Here is a 16643-nt window from a genome sequence, read left to right as displayed (position 1 = left end):
GATTAGCAAACGAGTCAAACATGATTTTCATGCCTGCATAAAAGAAACGATGAACGAACAAATTATTGTTAATCATTCAACCATTGGCCGTGTTTACACTGAATGATTATCATTCAATTGGAACGATCCAACAATTTTTTGAACAATAATTGTTCCGTGTAAAAGCACCTTTAGATAGACCAAGATTCCTAACTTTGTCCCATAAGAATAGAGGTCTGTAATAGATTACTTCTACCATTCTTCAACGCCCATTGCTGACTAGATTGGTATAGAAAAAGACAATTACAAGGCTGCTGATTTAAGTCTTGAATGTAACTTCCTGTTCATGGAGTACAGGGCAGGGCAGGACCATGAAAGTGACAAATATCTGGTGTATTCGTATGGTCACTGCCGTAGCAGTAACTACTTTGTGGACATTGGAGTGTGCTTATGTTATTATGTTCTCCAAATTACATAATAAATATATCATTTCCCGATATAAGGGTGGTTTCACATCTGTGTCGGGGATTTCGGGTTTCCTGCTCTGTTCGGGGAGCAGGAAAAGGGAATCCCCTGGCCGAATAGAGCCGTCTTATCATGGCACTGAACAGTGCCGAATGGACTATAATGGGGTCTGTTTACTTTGGCTCAGCTCTCTGGCTTTTAGCTGGAAGAAAAAGCGGTGCATGCAGCGCTATTTCTTTTGGTATTTTGTGCCGATTCTGTGATGGAACCTCCAACCAGAATTTATTTTCAACGCAGATGTGAAACTACCCTTAAGTTTTCCCATCTAATTTCCAGTGTCCATTGTGCTCCTCAGACCTGTAGTACTATGGGTTTCCCTGGAGCACACTGCTGCAGGTGTGGTTGACTTGGCTGGCTGATGTGGGGTATTCTCCAACCAATCACCATCGGTCTATGCACGCATATACCAGCTCCTCTTACTAGAGGGTGTTAGTCATTTATACCTTTACATCTCCTAATGTACGCGAGTGATAGGCAGTATGTTGTGCAGATCTTTGTTCTGTGTGTCTTGTTCTGTCCGTCACCTTTGTGGTCTGCATGCATGCGGTTCACTTTGGTTTCTGTCCGTATTTCCCTTGTCTGAACTCCATCTGATGTTCTGTTTTGGTTTATGCCTGAATTATGTCTCATGTCTGATCCACCTGTCCATTGGTTGTCGGATGCCCGGTCCATGTTTGTTTGTTCTACCCATCTGTTGGTAGGCAGACGCCCAAGCCTTGTCCTGTACTTTTTGTCTGTCGATAGGTGGAAGCTAGGGCCTTGTTTTGTCTGTCTGTATGTGTGCAGATGCCTTGTGTGAACGATGTCCTGTTTATGGTTTGCTGTTTTGTTTGTATTTGCTCTGTTCCTGCCTGTTACCATCTAGGGTGAGCCAGGCCCCCAGGTTGCAATGTGGGGTCGTCCATATTAAGACAATCACCCTGCTTATAGGCAAGACTCCTTTGTTGGGGTTTCAGTTGGTTTATTAGAGTAGGGACTCACAAGACAACGAGGATGCCTGAATTATGAGCTTACGTGTTCTGGCAAAAATACAAACCAATATCTTATACTAATTAGCAATTCCATCAGCCTATGTGTATTTCTTCATTGGTTTATGTTTTGTCCATTCCTGAGTGCATAACTGTTCCTGTTTCCCATCCAGTCTCATAGTGATTGCGTTCATGTAGGACGTTGTTCACACGGCCTGCATGAACGTAATAACCAGGTTGTGCAAAATCTCTTAAACATTCCTTTAATTTAAATATTACTTCATATAAGACTACTTTAAAAATAAATTACTATATTTTATACATCTTCCTGTGTCAATATACATTTATACATAATTACATTGATATAACCAGTGGATTGTGGAAGTATAAGCGTTCTGTCCACACAGTCTCTGCAGTCATCATCCTGTGATGATCCCATTAATATGCTGCTTATGTACAAGATGCACCCAAAAGAGAACTTCATAAACTGTGACAAGACGTATCTGTAGCTGCCACGTTGCTGAACCATTGAGTCACTTGTGCCAAAACAGTAACTAGTGAATACTTTTTTTCTTTAACTTCATTGGCATCCACATTCTTCGACTATCATGCTTTCATGGTTTTGGAAAGCAACATCCATATGAACATAGTAGGCCATGCTGAGGGAACTCATCTTGATGGGAACGCAGCACACCTCTGGGGCTTTTTTACTGTTATAGAGATTCACCAAGCTCTGCAATACAAAAATAGAGATGAATCCATCAATTTTGACAATATAGTGCCTTAAAAACATAATGTCTTGCAAATCTACTGGGCCTCCAACGCCCGTCCTGCATCTCTATCTGCCTATGAAATTCAGTAATAAGGTGTATATAACATAGGAACTTACATTTAGGAGGGAAGGCCTGTGACAACATTTTAGGTGCCCGGCAGTCATTTATATTACTAGTTTAAACCTTTTCAGGACCAGAGATTTTTCACTTTTTTATTTTTGTTTCTTTTGTCCCTGCCTTCCAAGAGCTATAACTTTTTTTATTTTTCTACTAAAGCAGCTTTATGAGGGCTTATTTTTTACGGGACGGAAAAACTTTTAAGTGCACAGAAATGAAAAAAAAACTATCACACCATTTTCCGGGAGGTTTAGCTTTACAGCGTTCACGGTGCATTAAAAATGCTTGTTGGATTTTGTTCTGTGGGTCAGTACGATTATGGTGACATGTCTTTTTGCCTTGTAAAGCAAATACATTTCTTTAAAAAAAAAATGTTTTCTGCTGCTATCTTCTGAGACCCATAACTTTTTATTTTTTTGTCGATCAGGCTATGCATAGTTTTTATTAGAACCATTTTTGATATATATATCTTTTTGATCAGATTTTTGGGAGACAGGTAACAAAGTCTCTCCACTCCCATCCCCAGTTCTGGCAGTCCTACCTTTTTATATTTTTTTTACAACCTTCACCATGTGGGTTAAGTATTGTGATATTTTAATAGCTCAGACTTTTACAACACACAGCTATACCAAATATGTGGTTGTTTTTTTTTTTACATTTTTTAGATTTTTTAGGATAAAAGGCTGTGTTTTTGAAATTTTATTATTTTGTATTCTTTTACTGTTGAAAAAAACGTTATTAAACTTTTCTTACACTTTTATTTAGTCCCCACAGGGGACTTGAACTTACGGTCATTTGATCACTTGTATTTTATACTGCAATACTTCAGTATTGCAGCATATGGTTATTTTGAACGTTACCTATAAAGCCTTGCCAGTCCTGGGAGCCTTCAGTAGACAACAGGCTGCCATGCTAGCCCATTGGCACCCCTGAATCATGTTATGTCTGCTTAGGCACATGGTTAACTTTGACCGTGACATCTAAAGAGTTAACTGCTGTGATCAGAACTAACACAGTTAACAGCATTTGTCAGCTTGGGAAGCATTTAAATACTTCTCTCTTCTGGGGCACCCATCTTTCTTGAAATGGGGTTCTACTGCCATTCAGCTATTCTGTTCAGCCCAAAAGAGGTGAAGGCACATGCCTATAGCTCTATCTTTTGAAATCTAAGGGAGTCACTGGCTATGGTGACAGGTGGAGTCCAGGATCTGAAGATGGGATCAGGGTCCTCCATTTACCTTAATATAGTACTGCAAACTAGTTACCTAGTTTGCAGTACATGGGATGTTTTATTACCCACCATAATACCACCATTATAGAGATTTTTTTTCCAGAGATAATCATGGAAAATATAGATGTGAGGACAAGTTTCCGTTTATTGCTTTCTTACTGAGAGCGATAACATTTAAATTAATATCATGCACATTTTTTCTCTTAATCAAATTCAATCGTTCTACAACTTATTCTTCGTCTGTGGCAATTCCACATAAATTACCAATTTTCCCTAGTTTGATTTCAGTCATTAAATAAGTATTTACAATTCTGGTGGCATTTGTAAAGTTTGCTAAAGGATGCCATTAATCAAGTTTAATTTAAACAAGAAGCTTGCCATATGCTAAATAAGTCTACAGGACCTCCTGCTGATTTTCTTGAAGAGTGTAAAGAATTTGAGCTTATCTTACTTTTCCTCACAGCAAGTGGCCAAGGATGTGACAAGTTTGAAGAAGGTCAAACTGTACAGAAGTTCAAAATGAAAGTTACATTGCTCAAGTGCTTTACAATGGGCAAAGTCTGACAAGCTCCAAAAACTTCCTACTCTTGAGAATACTCTGATCGCAGTAGTTACTTTCCTAATGACTGAGACTTTGAATGCAGCTTAATGAAAGGGATATTTTGGGACTTAAGTCTGTCATCAATATCTTTCCTCAAAAACCCATGCCAACCATAAGTATGCAATTGAGGTATAAACCATCCATTGGGCAATTCAAATGCTGGCACTGGTCTGGGCTGTCTCCCCCGCATTCAACCCAAACGCCACCTCTTTCCTAGTGATTGACTTCTCCAACTCCCTTGAATACTGTTAATTGAAGAAAAAGTCCGATAACACTTGCCTTCATATCCCCACCTATGGTTAAAATAGGTTTATAGGGCAAAATGTGGGTGACACATGTTCTTTGAATATCAATGACCTGTCCTTACAATATCAGATTAGTGGGGGTCCAACATCCAGCACCTCCACCAATCTGCTGTTTAAAAGGACCTCAATGGAAGGGCAATATTCATGACCAGATATTGCTAATATTGATCAGATATAGGTACCTGATAAGGACCGTGGTTGGGCATTGAAACGCATTGTACAGTTGATGAATAAAGATTGCATTATCTTATACTTTGTTGCTTGGAGTATGATTCCTACAGCAGTGCTAACCAAATGTCCCTCATGTGATTTGAAATTAAGTATTGCCTCTTGTATTGATATGTATGGATAAGGATAGATGATCAATATTTAAGCACCAAAAAGGCCCCTTTGAAAGAATCAACTTTGCATGAACAGATGATATGGTGTGAAAAAAAGAGTGGAGCTACCTCAGTGGAGGTCAGGTGCAGTGATGGTGAGTAGTTCCGTGTACTATTTAGGTATCTGGATGGTGAAGTAGCAAGAAAAGTATAGGTATGGGGTGCCGGGTGCCTAATGGTAAGGTACTGTCCTGATTGAAGAGCCAAATATTGCTTGGACAGCCATAATTTTAGGTGGCAAATTGAGTAAATGTACCTGGTTGCCCTGGTTGATGAGATGGCTAGTTAATTCAACAGGATGATTACTACATCTAGCAGCTTCTTAGGATAATAGTTTTTTTTTTTATACAGGTACATTTGTAATTTCACTAACTGAAAGCTAGAGGGTAGATTTAGGAAAAAAGAAATAAAGTTGGCCATACGCTAGATAATTTGGATGGCCGAAAAAGCTTATTCAGTCCATTTTCTGCCAGGTTTCAATGCCTTTTTGTGATTGGACTCTTTGATATCCCTAATGTATGGACAGCTTTATTGCAAGGCAAGACATGTTTTTTTCCTGCAACATATGGAACTTGAGATGATTTAAAACGTTGATGGGGAACATATATATTTTTTTAGATCTAGCTTTAATAGATAGTAACTGCTTACCTGTAGGTATGAATGATTATTTGGCTTGACACGCTCATTTACTGGACTTGGGCAGGTGCCTTCACATCGATAAGCATTATACTTTTTTGGATGAATGATCCATCTATCCCAACCAATCATCTTGAAATCTACAATGAAATCTACTCTTCTGCAAAGACTGGTTTGATTGTCAACAGGTTGAACTTGATGCATGCCTACCATGTGATCTCTAATCATATGGCTTCTTCTGCGTCTTCTGGAGACAGTGATATTTTTTACCACCGACCTTGTATTAAGAAATTTCGACTGTGTAGCATCTAGAAGAAGTATAGCAGTCACCAAGGACCCCTCCTTCTTTGAAATATTGGAATATACAAACAATAGCACCTGCTGATCCTCAAATGTGTGCTGTTTGTATCTGTTTTTCGCACTCTCTGTTCCCGAGAACCTTTCATTGAGTTTTTCAGGGTGAATACCAGAATTATTAGAAATGTCAAACCACTTGGAGACAACGTCTGTGGCATCTACCACTATGCAACTTTCTGAAACTGTAATCTGAAGTGTACCTCTAAGCACACCCAAATACAAATACTTTTTGCATAACTTCTTAGATTTCTGACATGCTGAATCATGATGAAAAATATCCATAATCACTTGTGCCCCGTCTCCAAAAGGCTTTTCTAGTGCAGATATCCTCATTCGAACTTCTGCATACTGAAGCTCTTCATCATGACTGAGAGATGAAAAGTCGAACACCAAAACATATCTTTCTCCCATATTGTTAATGCCTATAATAAAAACCAAAAAAAATACATAAATGCATATTGATACAAAGAAACTTAAGTATTTGGATAACATGTCTAATACGAAACTATGTATAATAATTCTTCATTTATGTACCATCCTAATATAATTTTTAACACTGTGTTATGCTATAGGAATCTGTAGAGGTGTCAACTGTTCATTAATTCAATTCTTCAACCCCCTATATTAACTGAAATACTGCTACTAATAATACTTTTGTCTCTTATCTCCCATATAGTGCATAGCATCAAAATACTTAGTAGAGCCAATTAGCAATAATATCACTTCTTGAGAGCTCTATTAACACGTAGCATGCAGAACAAAAAAGTTACAAGTATGTATGAGAGTTGAAATGAATATTTACATTTAATCATTTAATTAAATCTGAAGAATAATCTGAAGTTTATATGAACTAATGGCTGGTGCTCTATGTCCTTTGTAAAATCACAAACACAATTAAAGTTAAGTTAATAAAATATACAAAGTATGGCATAGACGTTTTTCACGGTTGCTTAGCATTATAGATTCATTTGATTGAATGGCAATGAGCTGCAATACCACACACAACCAATGGAAAAGAGTGGCGCTATTTCTTGCCAAAAACACATGTGCAGTACAAGTCACAGGTTTGGAAATTCCTTTATATTCCATGCTTTTTCTTGCTTTTTTCTACTTTATTGATTCATATTGAAGACAGGAAAATAAGAAGGAACATATATGGAGATGAGTTGTAATAAAAAGTGTTAAACCAGAATTTGCTTTATATTTTAGCTTCTTTAAAGTAGCCCCCTTTTGCTTTGATGACAGCTTTTCCCACTTCTGTCATTCCCCCAATCAGCTTCATAAGGTAGTCATCTGGAATGGTTTTCAATTAACATGTATGCCTTGTCAAAAGTTAGTTTGAGGAATTTCCTGCCTTAGTAATGTGTTTTGAGTAGAGATGAGCGAACGTACTCGTTACGAGTACTTACGCACCCGAGCACCGCCATTTTCGAGTACAGCAGTACTCGCGCGTAAAGATTCGGGGGGCGCCGTGGCGGCACGGGGGGTAGCAGTGGGGAGTGGGGGGGAGAGGGCTCGGGCTCCCCCCTGTTCCCCCCCGCGCCGCTCCCCGCCCCCCGGCGCCCCCCGAATCTTTACGCCCGAGTACTGAAGTATTCGAAAATGGCGGTACTCGGGTGCGTAAGTACTCATTACGAGTACGTTCGCTCATCTCTAGTTTTGAGACCACCAGTTGGGTTGTGCAGAGGTCAGGTTGGTCCACAGATCCATATAGTGTATAGTCCTATTCAACTACTGTTCTAATCCACATTGTGGCAAGAAGCACTCAAATAAGTAAAGGAAAACAACAGTCCATCATTACTTTCAGATATGAAGGTCAGACAGTTCAGAAAATTTCAAGAACTTTGAAGGTATCCTGACGTGTAGTCATGAAATGCTCAAATGCTATAATGAAAGTGGCTCTCATGAAGATTACCCCAGGAAAGAAATACAAATGGCCCATTTACATGACATGATTATTGTTCAGAATTGTTCAAATTCCTACAGAAGAGTCCAGTGTAAATGCATACAGCGACTGAACAACTCAACAAGAGTTGTGCAGTCGTTCAGTTTCTACATGCAGAAAACTGAATGACGAGCCATTCAGTATAACAGCAGTCTGTCACTTTTGAACGATTGTCTGCTTATAGTGAATAAAGGTAGGTGGGGGGGAGAATGCTCCACGGCCGCCCCACCTCCATTCTGGCACAGGGGAGAGCACCACTAGGACGAGCTGCCGGGCATTGCTTGCCTGACAGCTTGTCTCGTATAAATGGGCCAAAAAAGTTACTTCTGCTGCAGAGAATAAGTTCATTAGAGTCCCCACCCTTAGAAACCACAAATTAATTACATCTCAGATTAAAGCCCACATAACTGCTTCACAGAGATCAAGTAATTGACACATGTTAACAGCATCTGTTCAGGGGAGACTGAGAGAATCAGACCTACATGGTCAACTTGCTGCAAAGAAGCCACTGCTGAGGAACATCAACAAGAAGACATTTGCTTGGGCCAAGAAACACAAGGATTGGACATTAGACAGGTGGAAATCTGTACTTTGGTCTGATACGTCAAAATTTGAGATTTCTGGTTCCAGCCGCCATGTCTTTGTGAGGTGCAAAAAAGCTGAGTGGATGGTTTCTACATGAGTGGTTCCCACCGTGAAGCATAGAAAAGAAGGTTTTGGTGTTTTACTGGTGACATTGTTGGTGACGTATTCAAAATTCAATGTACACTTAACCAACATGGCTACAACAGCATTCTGCAGTGACATTTGCGCTTAATGGGACGATCATTTGTTTTTCAACAGTGCAATGACCCCAGACACACCTCGAAGCTAAGTAAGGGCTGTATGACCAAGAAGGAGAGTGATGGGATACTGTGTCAGATAACATGTTCTCCAGAATCACCCACCAAAGCCCAAATGAGATTATTTGTGGTGAGTTGGACAGTAGAGTGAAGGGCAAGCAGTCTACAAGAGCTCCGCACCTCTGAGAACTCCCTCAAGACTGTTGGAAAACCATTCCAGGTGACGACTTCATGAAGCTGATTGAGAGAATACCAAGAATGTGCGAAGCTGTCATCAAAGCAAATGGGGGCTTTTTTGAAGAATATAAAATAAACTTTTTGTTTAATACTTAATTCCATATGTGTTCTGTCATAGTTTTCATGTCTTCAATATGAATCTACATATGTTTTAGCAGTTCATTTTTTTAAGGGGATATTTCCATTTTAGCAAATATGGCTGAGATGGGAATACCATTCTTTATCCAACAACCACCAGTGCTTGTGATTACAATAATACCCAAATTGGCTTGTCTGTAACTTCCAAAGAAGTGAATGTGAGTTGTGAAAACAGTGTAGCCCAACACACTATGCCATTTCCGCATCTCAGAAGTTATAGAAGTCGTGTAGCTTGCTGTCCCACGTTATTTCTATAACACCCATTCACTTCTATGAGAGTTACGTAAGCAGTGTAGAACAGCCAGTTCGGTTGTTTCTGTAACCCCAGCCAGCGGTAGCCACAGTATACAGACTGGTGTTGTCATCTCAATCATGTCTGAGTGAAATGGGAAATACTCCTTTAACCTATTATGGTGTTACATGTTCTATGTGGAGTGATATTTACATATAACAAAGGATTTGTTTGGGGTCTGTTCCTGTTACATCAACCAACTTCAACCTCCTGTTGCATTTCAACGTCCCTTGTGTACCTCATTTGTATTAGAGGTGGAGGGATTAGATTTTGCTAATTTGATTTAGACCATGTGTAAATTTATGCTTGTATGGTTTGTCTTCACGCTTTCTTTCCTTGCAATTGTAAAAGTGGCAAACAAGTTTTAAACAACCTACAAAGTGGTTGTCAGTGTCACTCATCTAATCCTTTCAGAAAACACAATACATGTAGAAGTCTATTGTAAATCCTAAGTATGCAGTTCAGCGGCTGTAACATGTCTAGTATATAGCAGTACAGCTATACGGTGTCTGTAGATTTTCCTACAATTTATTAATACACACTAAGTTTTTTTTAAGCAATACCTACTTGTCAGATATTTCTATTTACTGCATGTCCATTGTAGGTAGGCTTTCCTTCACAGTGACATTATCCTCACCCTAAGTCTAAATACCCTAGCAAAGGCAGATTGGCTTCTGGATATCCTGCACCAAGGGCACATCCTAGGTAGGCCCTTGGCATTTCTTTACAGAATACTATTTGGGTAATGTCTACCCAAACAGTAGAATATAACATAGAATTAAGGCAAGTTTCACATCTGCATTTAAACCTCCAGCTGGAGGTTCCGTCACAGATGCGTCTCAAAATACCGGAAGAAGAAGAGCTGCATGAAGCACTTTTTCTTCTGTCCAAAAGCCGGGCGGCTGTGCAGAAATCAAACCGACCCCATTATAGTCAATGGGATCCATCCAGCACTGTCAGGTTCCGTCCAGAGACGGAGCCGTTCAGCAACAGGGATTCACCTTTTCAACTCCCTGAATGGAGCAAGAAAGTGGAACTCCGGGTGCAGATATGAATCCACCCTGAACAAGATACAACAATTCTAGAAGGACATCACAAAGCTTTTTGGCACAGTATTTTTGCTCTATATCATGACATCTAAGCATATGTGGCATATGTAGAAGACAGACAGGACCCTATAACAAATTTCAAAATGGGCCTCTATTAGGGTGCCAGGTTTTGCTACCTGGAACAAAAGGGTCTGACTTTTGTCTTCCCACCACCATACACAACTTTTCCATGACTCTTGTGATAACAAGGCAGTTCCTCTGGCAAAAGAAGTTCTACACAGAAGCTTAACACCCAGAAACAGCCATGGCTGAAGCCTCCTCTTTGCATCGCAGGCGCATAGTCTACCTCTATGATATGCATGCCCTTGACCTGCAGTTCGGAGTTCATGGATGTTAGACATTTAAAACTAAAAATCACTAAGACTACATCCAGTAGAGCAGACCTAGTCTTAATCTATCATTATCAATATTAAAACATTATTACCAATCACCAAAGTCTAAATTACTTATGTTAATGTAAATGTAGATTAGGGACAACTATAGTTGTCTAGGTATTTCACAAAAGACTGTTATACACCACTATTCGCACCAAAACTTTGCAGGGAGACTTTTTGAAATTGGAAGGTTTGAATTAAAAAATTTTAATAAAAAGTGATGAAGTTTAAACTAAGAAATAAAGATGTGAAATATTAATTTGCACCTTAGAAAAAGGGCAAAGAGGACTTTTGATCAGGTAATCCAATCATGTCCTTGCAGAACTTGCAAGTGTAAAAGCACCCTTAGGAGTGGATTGAATGCACTGAGATGTGGATTGCAGCAGTGAAGGTCTTCTGGGTTTTCTATAGGATTGTCTGACCCATCCCTCCATTGACTGCTCTTAAGTCTGTAAGAGAACAATACTGGACATAAGGACTCCTGATGGGCTGAAGGTTGGCAAGACTTTTTCTAATGTGACCTCATTCAGACATGTCCAGGAAAAAGATGTGTATTACTGCTGTGTGTTAAGATTTTACTAAAGGGTGTCTGGTTTAGAGATTTATACAAGCCGGTCTCTCAACACATCAAAGTAAAAGAGGAATAACCTATAGATCTTTTACAAGCAACTCATACTCTATTAGGTATTCGAAAAGAACACCGGGCTATACTTTACCAAACCGATGGTGTCAAGTATAAAGCTTGGAGTATTGCAATGACCGTGGTTCCTAAGCAAACATTGAAGAGCAGAAGGCCATATAATGATAATTTGTATAATATGTATTATTTTATCTATACACATTACCAGCATTACACAGCTCTGCTATCGCACATTGCCATTACTGCCATTCTCACCTTAGACTTTATCGGACACCTTCAAACTCCTAATGAACTTTCTTCCAAATCCTAACTGATTAACTGCTGGTTGAGATAAGCAATTCAGATGATGTGAAGTTTGACTGAAGGTTGTAGTTTTGGTAAACTATATATTACTATCTATAGAATAATACTCCCCAAATATTACAGTATCCCATGTGAATGGTGAATAGAGGATCACTCATTGGATAATATATTACATAAAATATTAGGAAGCGATCGAACAGTAAATCCCCGGTTACATTTTGTCTGGTTGTTCTGCTTTATTGTTAGGACTATTTCTATTAATAACAAGAGGGATTTCTGTTCATGAAATTTTCTAAAATGTCATGTACAGTAAAACAGTCTCCTAGATATATGACATTAGATTACATTGGTGGAGTCCTGTAACTTGGACCAGAAACTTTAATTTCCTAACAGGGGAAAAAATGACCCTACTAGTTGTTACGAGTCTTAGGACGCCTTTAAAACATAACTTTTATTGAGTAAATATAAAACTTTCATAAACTAAAAATAAATTTAAAATCCCAGACCTGAGGTACAGCACTAATAAAAGGGCCATCTGTACATGTTAGGGTGCTTTCACACCTGCGCTGGGGATTCTGCTTTCCTGCTCTATTCGGGAGCAGGAGAGGTGATCTCTGCAACCAAACGGTTCCATCTATGGGTGGAACCGAACGCCGCCAGGCGGACACCATTGACTGTGATGGGGTCTGCCCAATTTATGCCTAGCTGCCCGGTTTTGGGATAGAATAAACAGCGATGTATGCTTTTTCTTCCTGTATTTGCAGCTGGACCTGCGACGTAAACTCCGGCAGGTGATTCCAATGCAGATGTGAAACCAGCCTTACTTGAGGACTGAGGTATATTCATTATTCAGGAATATATCCTGAGATCTATAGTCTATCTGGGTTTAATATCTCTGCAATAATCTACTCTCCATCCTATGCATAGCCTAATAATTAACTCCTAGAGATCCCTATATCTCAGCTTGATAATGACATAAGCCTAATAAGCACATAACCCCTGATGAAGCCGGTTAATGTGAAACATGTCAAGGGACTAGTAATGTTATGTTTTAATGCAGATGATTGTAGGTGCAGGTATATAGTCTGCAGTAGGGACATGGAAGTTCTATTTAGTATTATTTATGAGGTTACATTCCTGAGATATAGGGTCTATTTATTAGACTGTTTCGGAGAATATATTGTAATAAGATAGACAATACATTAGTGTTGGAATCATTCTTTAAATCCCAACTAGACTATAGAGCTCCCACTATGTTCCTGAACATACCTCTATCCTCAAGTAACATGTACAGATTGGCCCTATATTCTATTAGTGCTGTATATTAGCTCTGGGATTTTGTTTATGGGAGTCTTATATTTATGCAATAAAGGGTATATATTTAAGGGGTTGCATTTGTTTTGCTCTGTTGAGCAATTATTGCTATAAATACAACCCAATTTTATTCCTTGGGTCCTATTGGGTTTTATTTCTCGCTGTAAAGTGGACCAATACTGACTTTAAAATGTAAGTTCTATTACTGAAGCGCTCATAGGATCTGTTTACACCAAACAATATATCGTTTGAATAAGCGAATGATGTTAGAGTTCGCTTGGACAATCTGCTTATACAGCAGATACATCATTGGTTCATTCAAACAAGAAATCATTCAGTCTTTCACATTCACTATATAAGTGACTGATAATGACTGAATGATCGGTATATATTAGTGAACGAGCCAACGATGATTTTTATAAAATGAATGACGTATGAAAAGCGAATGATTTATCGCCCGTTGTTGGCTGCATTTTCACTGAATCATTCATTTTCACTCTTTGAACGGTCATCGTTCCGTGTAAAAGGGATTTTGTTTATTTGATTAGAATATTGTATCAGAGGAATTCCGTAGTTTCATAAATTGGCGTGGGTTGAGCCGAGTGACTGCACTGTTGGAGAGATCTTCTGCACTAGTTCTCTTCATGCTTTGAATTCATTTGCGGTTGACCATACTTCTCTATGGGCGGCTTGATTTGTGGATCTCCTATGCAGGGGCCCCATGCAGATTCCGCAAATCAAATTTGCTCATGTACATTGGGCCTAAGACTCTGTTCCTATTTGCAATATTTCCAGTCTACCAGGGTTGCAGTATTTTTGAAAGTACCCCTCAACCTGCACCACTAACCTTGCTGTCAATAATACGGGATCCCCAACAGAAATCTGTAAGACCCCCATAATAAATCAATAGAGTCTGTCAGGATTTGTTGGATTCTGTTCACGAATGGATCTGGCATGCCTGTTATGGTTCGGCGGCCATACGAATAATGTCTTAAACATAAACCTCGCAAAAGCAACACATTTTTTGAGAGCAACAGCTCAGTAATGTATGTCCATTTATTGATATCCTTTTAAGGCTAACTTTACATGGGGCAAACGCAATATGGGGCCATGAATTCCACTCTCATTTTGCGCTCCCCACCATGTGGAAGCTCCGTGAATGCGAGGCGTTTTCATGTGAAAACAACCTCGAATCACCTCGGGGATGAAGGGAACCTCCGCCAAGGCTGTCACAGCAGCAGGAGGATCGCAGAGTTCTCCCATTACTTTCAATGGAGCCGACTCTGCTGCTGCTGCAAAAAAAAAAATCGCATCTAAAAAAATAGGAGATCAGACACTGAAGTTCCCTACTGTGTGAAAAAAGAATCGCAAAAGTCTTCATGGACTCCTATGGGAGCTAGAAAAAAGGCAGGGGGAGGGAGTTCAGCTGTGTCCAACGCTCAGAAAAAATGACAGGTGCCTTTATTTAAGACATTAGGAGGATTTCTACCGACCAAGGGAATTTGGAACAGCAGCTCATTTTTTTGGGAACATGCAGCTCCCAATCGTGTGAATGGGTGATTTAAATGCTAATATGGCTCGGGACTCGACTAAGGAAAATTGTGCATTCATGTGATTTTGGGCGAGTTAGCCATTATTTTTTTGCGCAGCTAACATCTGCGCGTTTTTGATGCCCATGTGAACGAGCCCTCAGACAGAGTTAAGACAATTCTATATATGCAATGATCAGCGGTTAGATATTATTATATTTAATTGTGACATATGGCAAAATCAGTATAAGCATTGTTTATATAAACAAAATAAGGGTCTTGCAAAGTTTCCAAAGTGCTACAAAGAAAAAAAACCCAGCAAGATGTTCCACCTGTGCTATTGCTTACTTATTGTAAACTAAAACACTTATTGTGGTCTAAGACGTACAGATTTAGGATCTTTAAGAAAGAATAAATGGAGAGGTCAGGCTTACTTTTAGCTGCAAGGCTCCTGATAATGTCAGCTTTAGGACTTGATGGGAAGCCGTGTACCGCTGCTGGTGTCCGGTCTGCACCATGTCTAGACTCCAGGCGATGAAAACTTTGATATAGGCTGAGCATGAAGTTTGGCAGGCGTGGTGAGCCATAATCCCAGACGTCGTCCTCGTTAGTCCTGTTGACGTATTCTTGTAGAGTATCATAGTCTGGTTTTAGGTAACTTTTCAGTGTATTAGAGATTGCTCCAGGTATAAGTAGCAATAGAAGAACATAGGAAGAGCCAGACATTGTTACTCTGTCTGTGTGCTTGGGCTGTCTGACAACATGAAAGGTGTCCTGGCTTTTTATCAGGCTTCACACCAATGGCTAATGCATATTCACTACCTAATTAACCAGTCATTCTGTCTAAGAGGACAGAGAACACCTTCATCTGGGCATTTCTTTGTATACTTGGATTAGAGAATATAATAGACAGTATATATGGGACATATTGAACAAGTAGATAAGCTTGTATGATGTCCAACTGCAAAGCTACATATGAACAAACGTCTGTATTTATGTGAAAAGAGCAGAATAGTAGCTGTTTTGGGATATATTATACTAAATTGGGACAACTTGTGACTTTTGGCAACAAGTATAGCAAACTGACTCCTATGTGTATTATAATACTAAAGACAATTTATTAAAGGGATTGTGCCAAGACTAGTGAGGACCTCCACCAATCACAAGACCAGGGCGTCCCAAAGGTCCCTGCATGAATAGAGTGCAAGTTGCTCAAACATGTTGCTGCTCCATTAATGGAAATTGCTGAGTCTGAGTGCTGTCATTCAAATGAATGGAGCCATGGCACGCTTACACGACCCGTGCTTTATTCATAAAGCACGGGTCACCATTGGGACCCCCGTGGAAAGGAGTTAACTTTATAGCGTGACACAACACCTTTAAAACTAGCATTTCATGTGCCGCTCTTAATTAATATGAAACCTGATCTTTAAAATTGCACCAAATATAATAAGAGGCGTAAGCCTAATAATACATTTGCCGTTTCTTGGGCTGCCCATGTGTCACAAACTGAAATTTACATAAACTAAAAGGCAATTCCTCGCTTATATTATAGTAAATCTGTCACCTCCTTCCTGCGAAACCCTACCCACTGCGGTGTAAGACTGAGGAAAGTCACAAATTCTCATGCAAAGAAGGCATGTGCAAAAATGTGCAACTTTTTTCGCCAGTTTTCTGGCGCAGTGCTTTGATTAATTCATCCCAAGATATAAACTAGTTACTAAGTGTAATGTGAATATTGCCTTTTATTAGGTTAATAGAAGACCAGAAACACAGTCAAGACCACCATTATGAGCCACACTTGGTTCTTTCTTGAGACACAAAATATCTGACAACTTGGTCTTGTGCAGCTGCGTTCAATAAGCAGAGTAAAATGAATGAACCACTAGTGCCCCGTTTTCACGTGATGACTGTCGTTTAGACAAGCGAACGAGCGGATGATGCCGCCGCTAGTTGTTCGCGCTCGTGCAGAATATTCAGACAGGCAGATCATCGCTAGGATTTGCTCACTTCTCGCTAACTCCTTGCTCAATGCTTTACATTCTATG

At 39.5% G+C, this 16643-nt stretch overlaps 1 protein-coding gene across 1 annotated transcript; it reads right to left on the bottom strand.

The window, feature by feature from the left end:
- Positions 1 to 2052: 2052 nt before the first annotated feature.
- Positions 2053 to 15321, bottom strand: NODAL (nodal growth differentiation factor). Its single transcript, XM_066601624.1, has 3 exons — positions 15030 to 15321; positions 5528 to 6294; positions 2053 to 2205 (listed from the first exon to the last, which is right to left on the bottom strand). Exons 1-3 carry the CDS (start codon positions 15319 to 15321, stop codon positions 2053 to 2055), a joined length of 1212 nt encoding a protein of 403 aa, XP_066457721.1.
- Between the last annotated feature and the right edge of the window lie 1322 nt (positions 15322 to 16643).

Source organism: Eleutherodactylus coqui, chromosome 4, assembly GCF_035609145.1.
Source record: "Eleutherodactylus coqui strain aEleCoq1 chromosome 4, aEleCoq1.hap1, whole genome shotgun sequence".
In the NCBI taxonomy this organism is placed as follows: domain Eukaryota; kingdom Metazoa; phylum Chordata; class Amphibia; order Anura; family Eleutherodactylidae; genus Eleutherodactylus; species Eleutherodactylus coqui.
The sequence above is the reverse complement of the archived record's forward strand: the minus strand, read 5'-3'. Positions and strand labels throughout refer to the sequence as shown.

Bases quoted from the DNA above. Each gene is read 5' to 3' on its own strand.
- NODAL (XM_066601624.1), bottom strand. From the start codon at position 15,321: ATGTCTGGCTCTTCCTATGTTCTTCTATTGCTACTTATACCTGGAGCA. The intron at 6,295-15,029 runs GTAAGCCTGACC...TTTTTATTATAG, and splicing joins CAGGAGCCTTGCAGCTAAAA to GCATTAACAATATGGGAGAA. The intron at 2,206-5,527 runs GTAAGCAGTTAC...TTTGTATTGCAG, and splicing joins ATAATCATTCATACCTACAG to AGCTTGGTGAATCTCTATAA.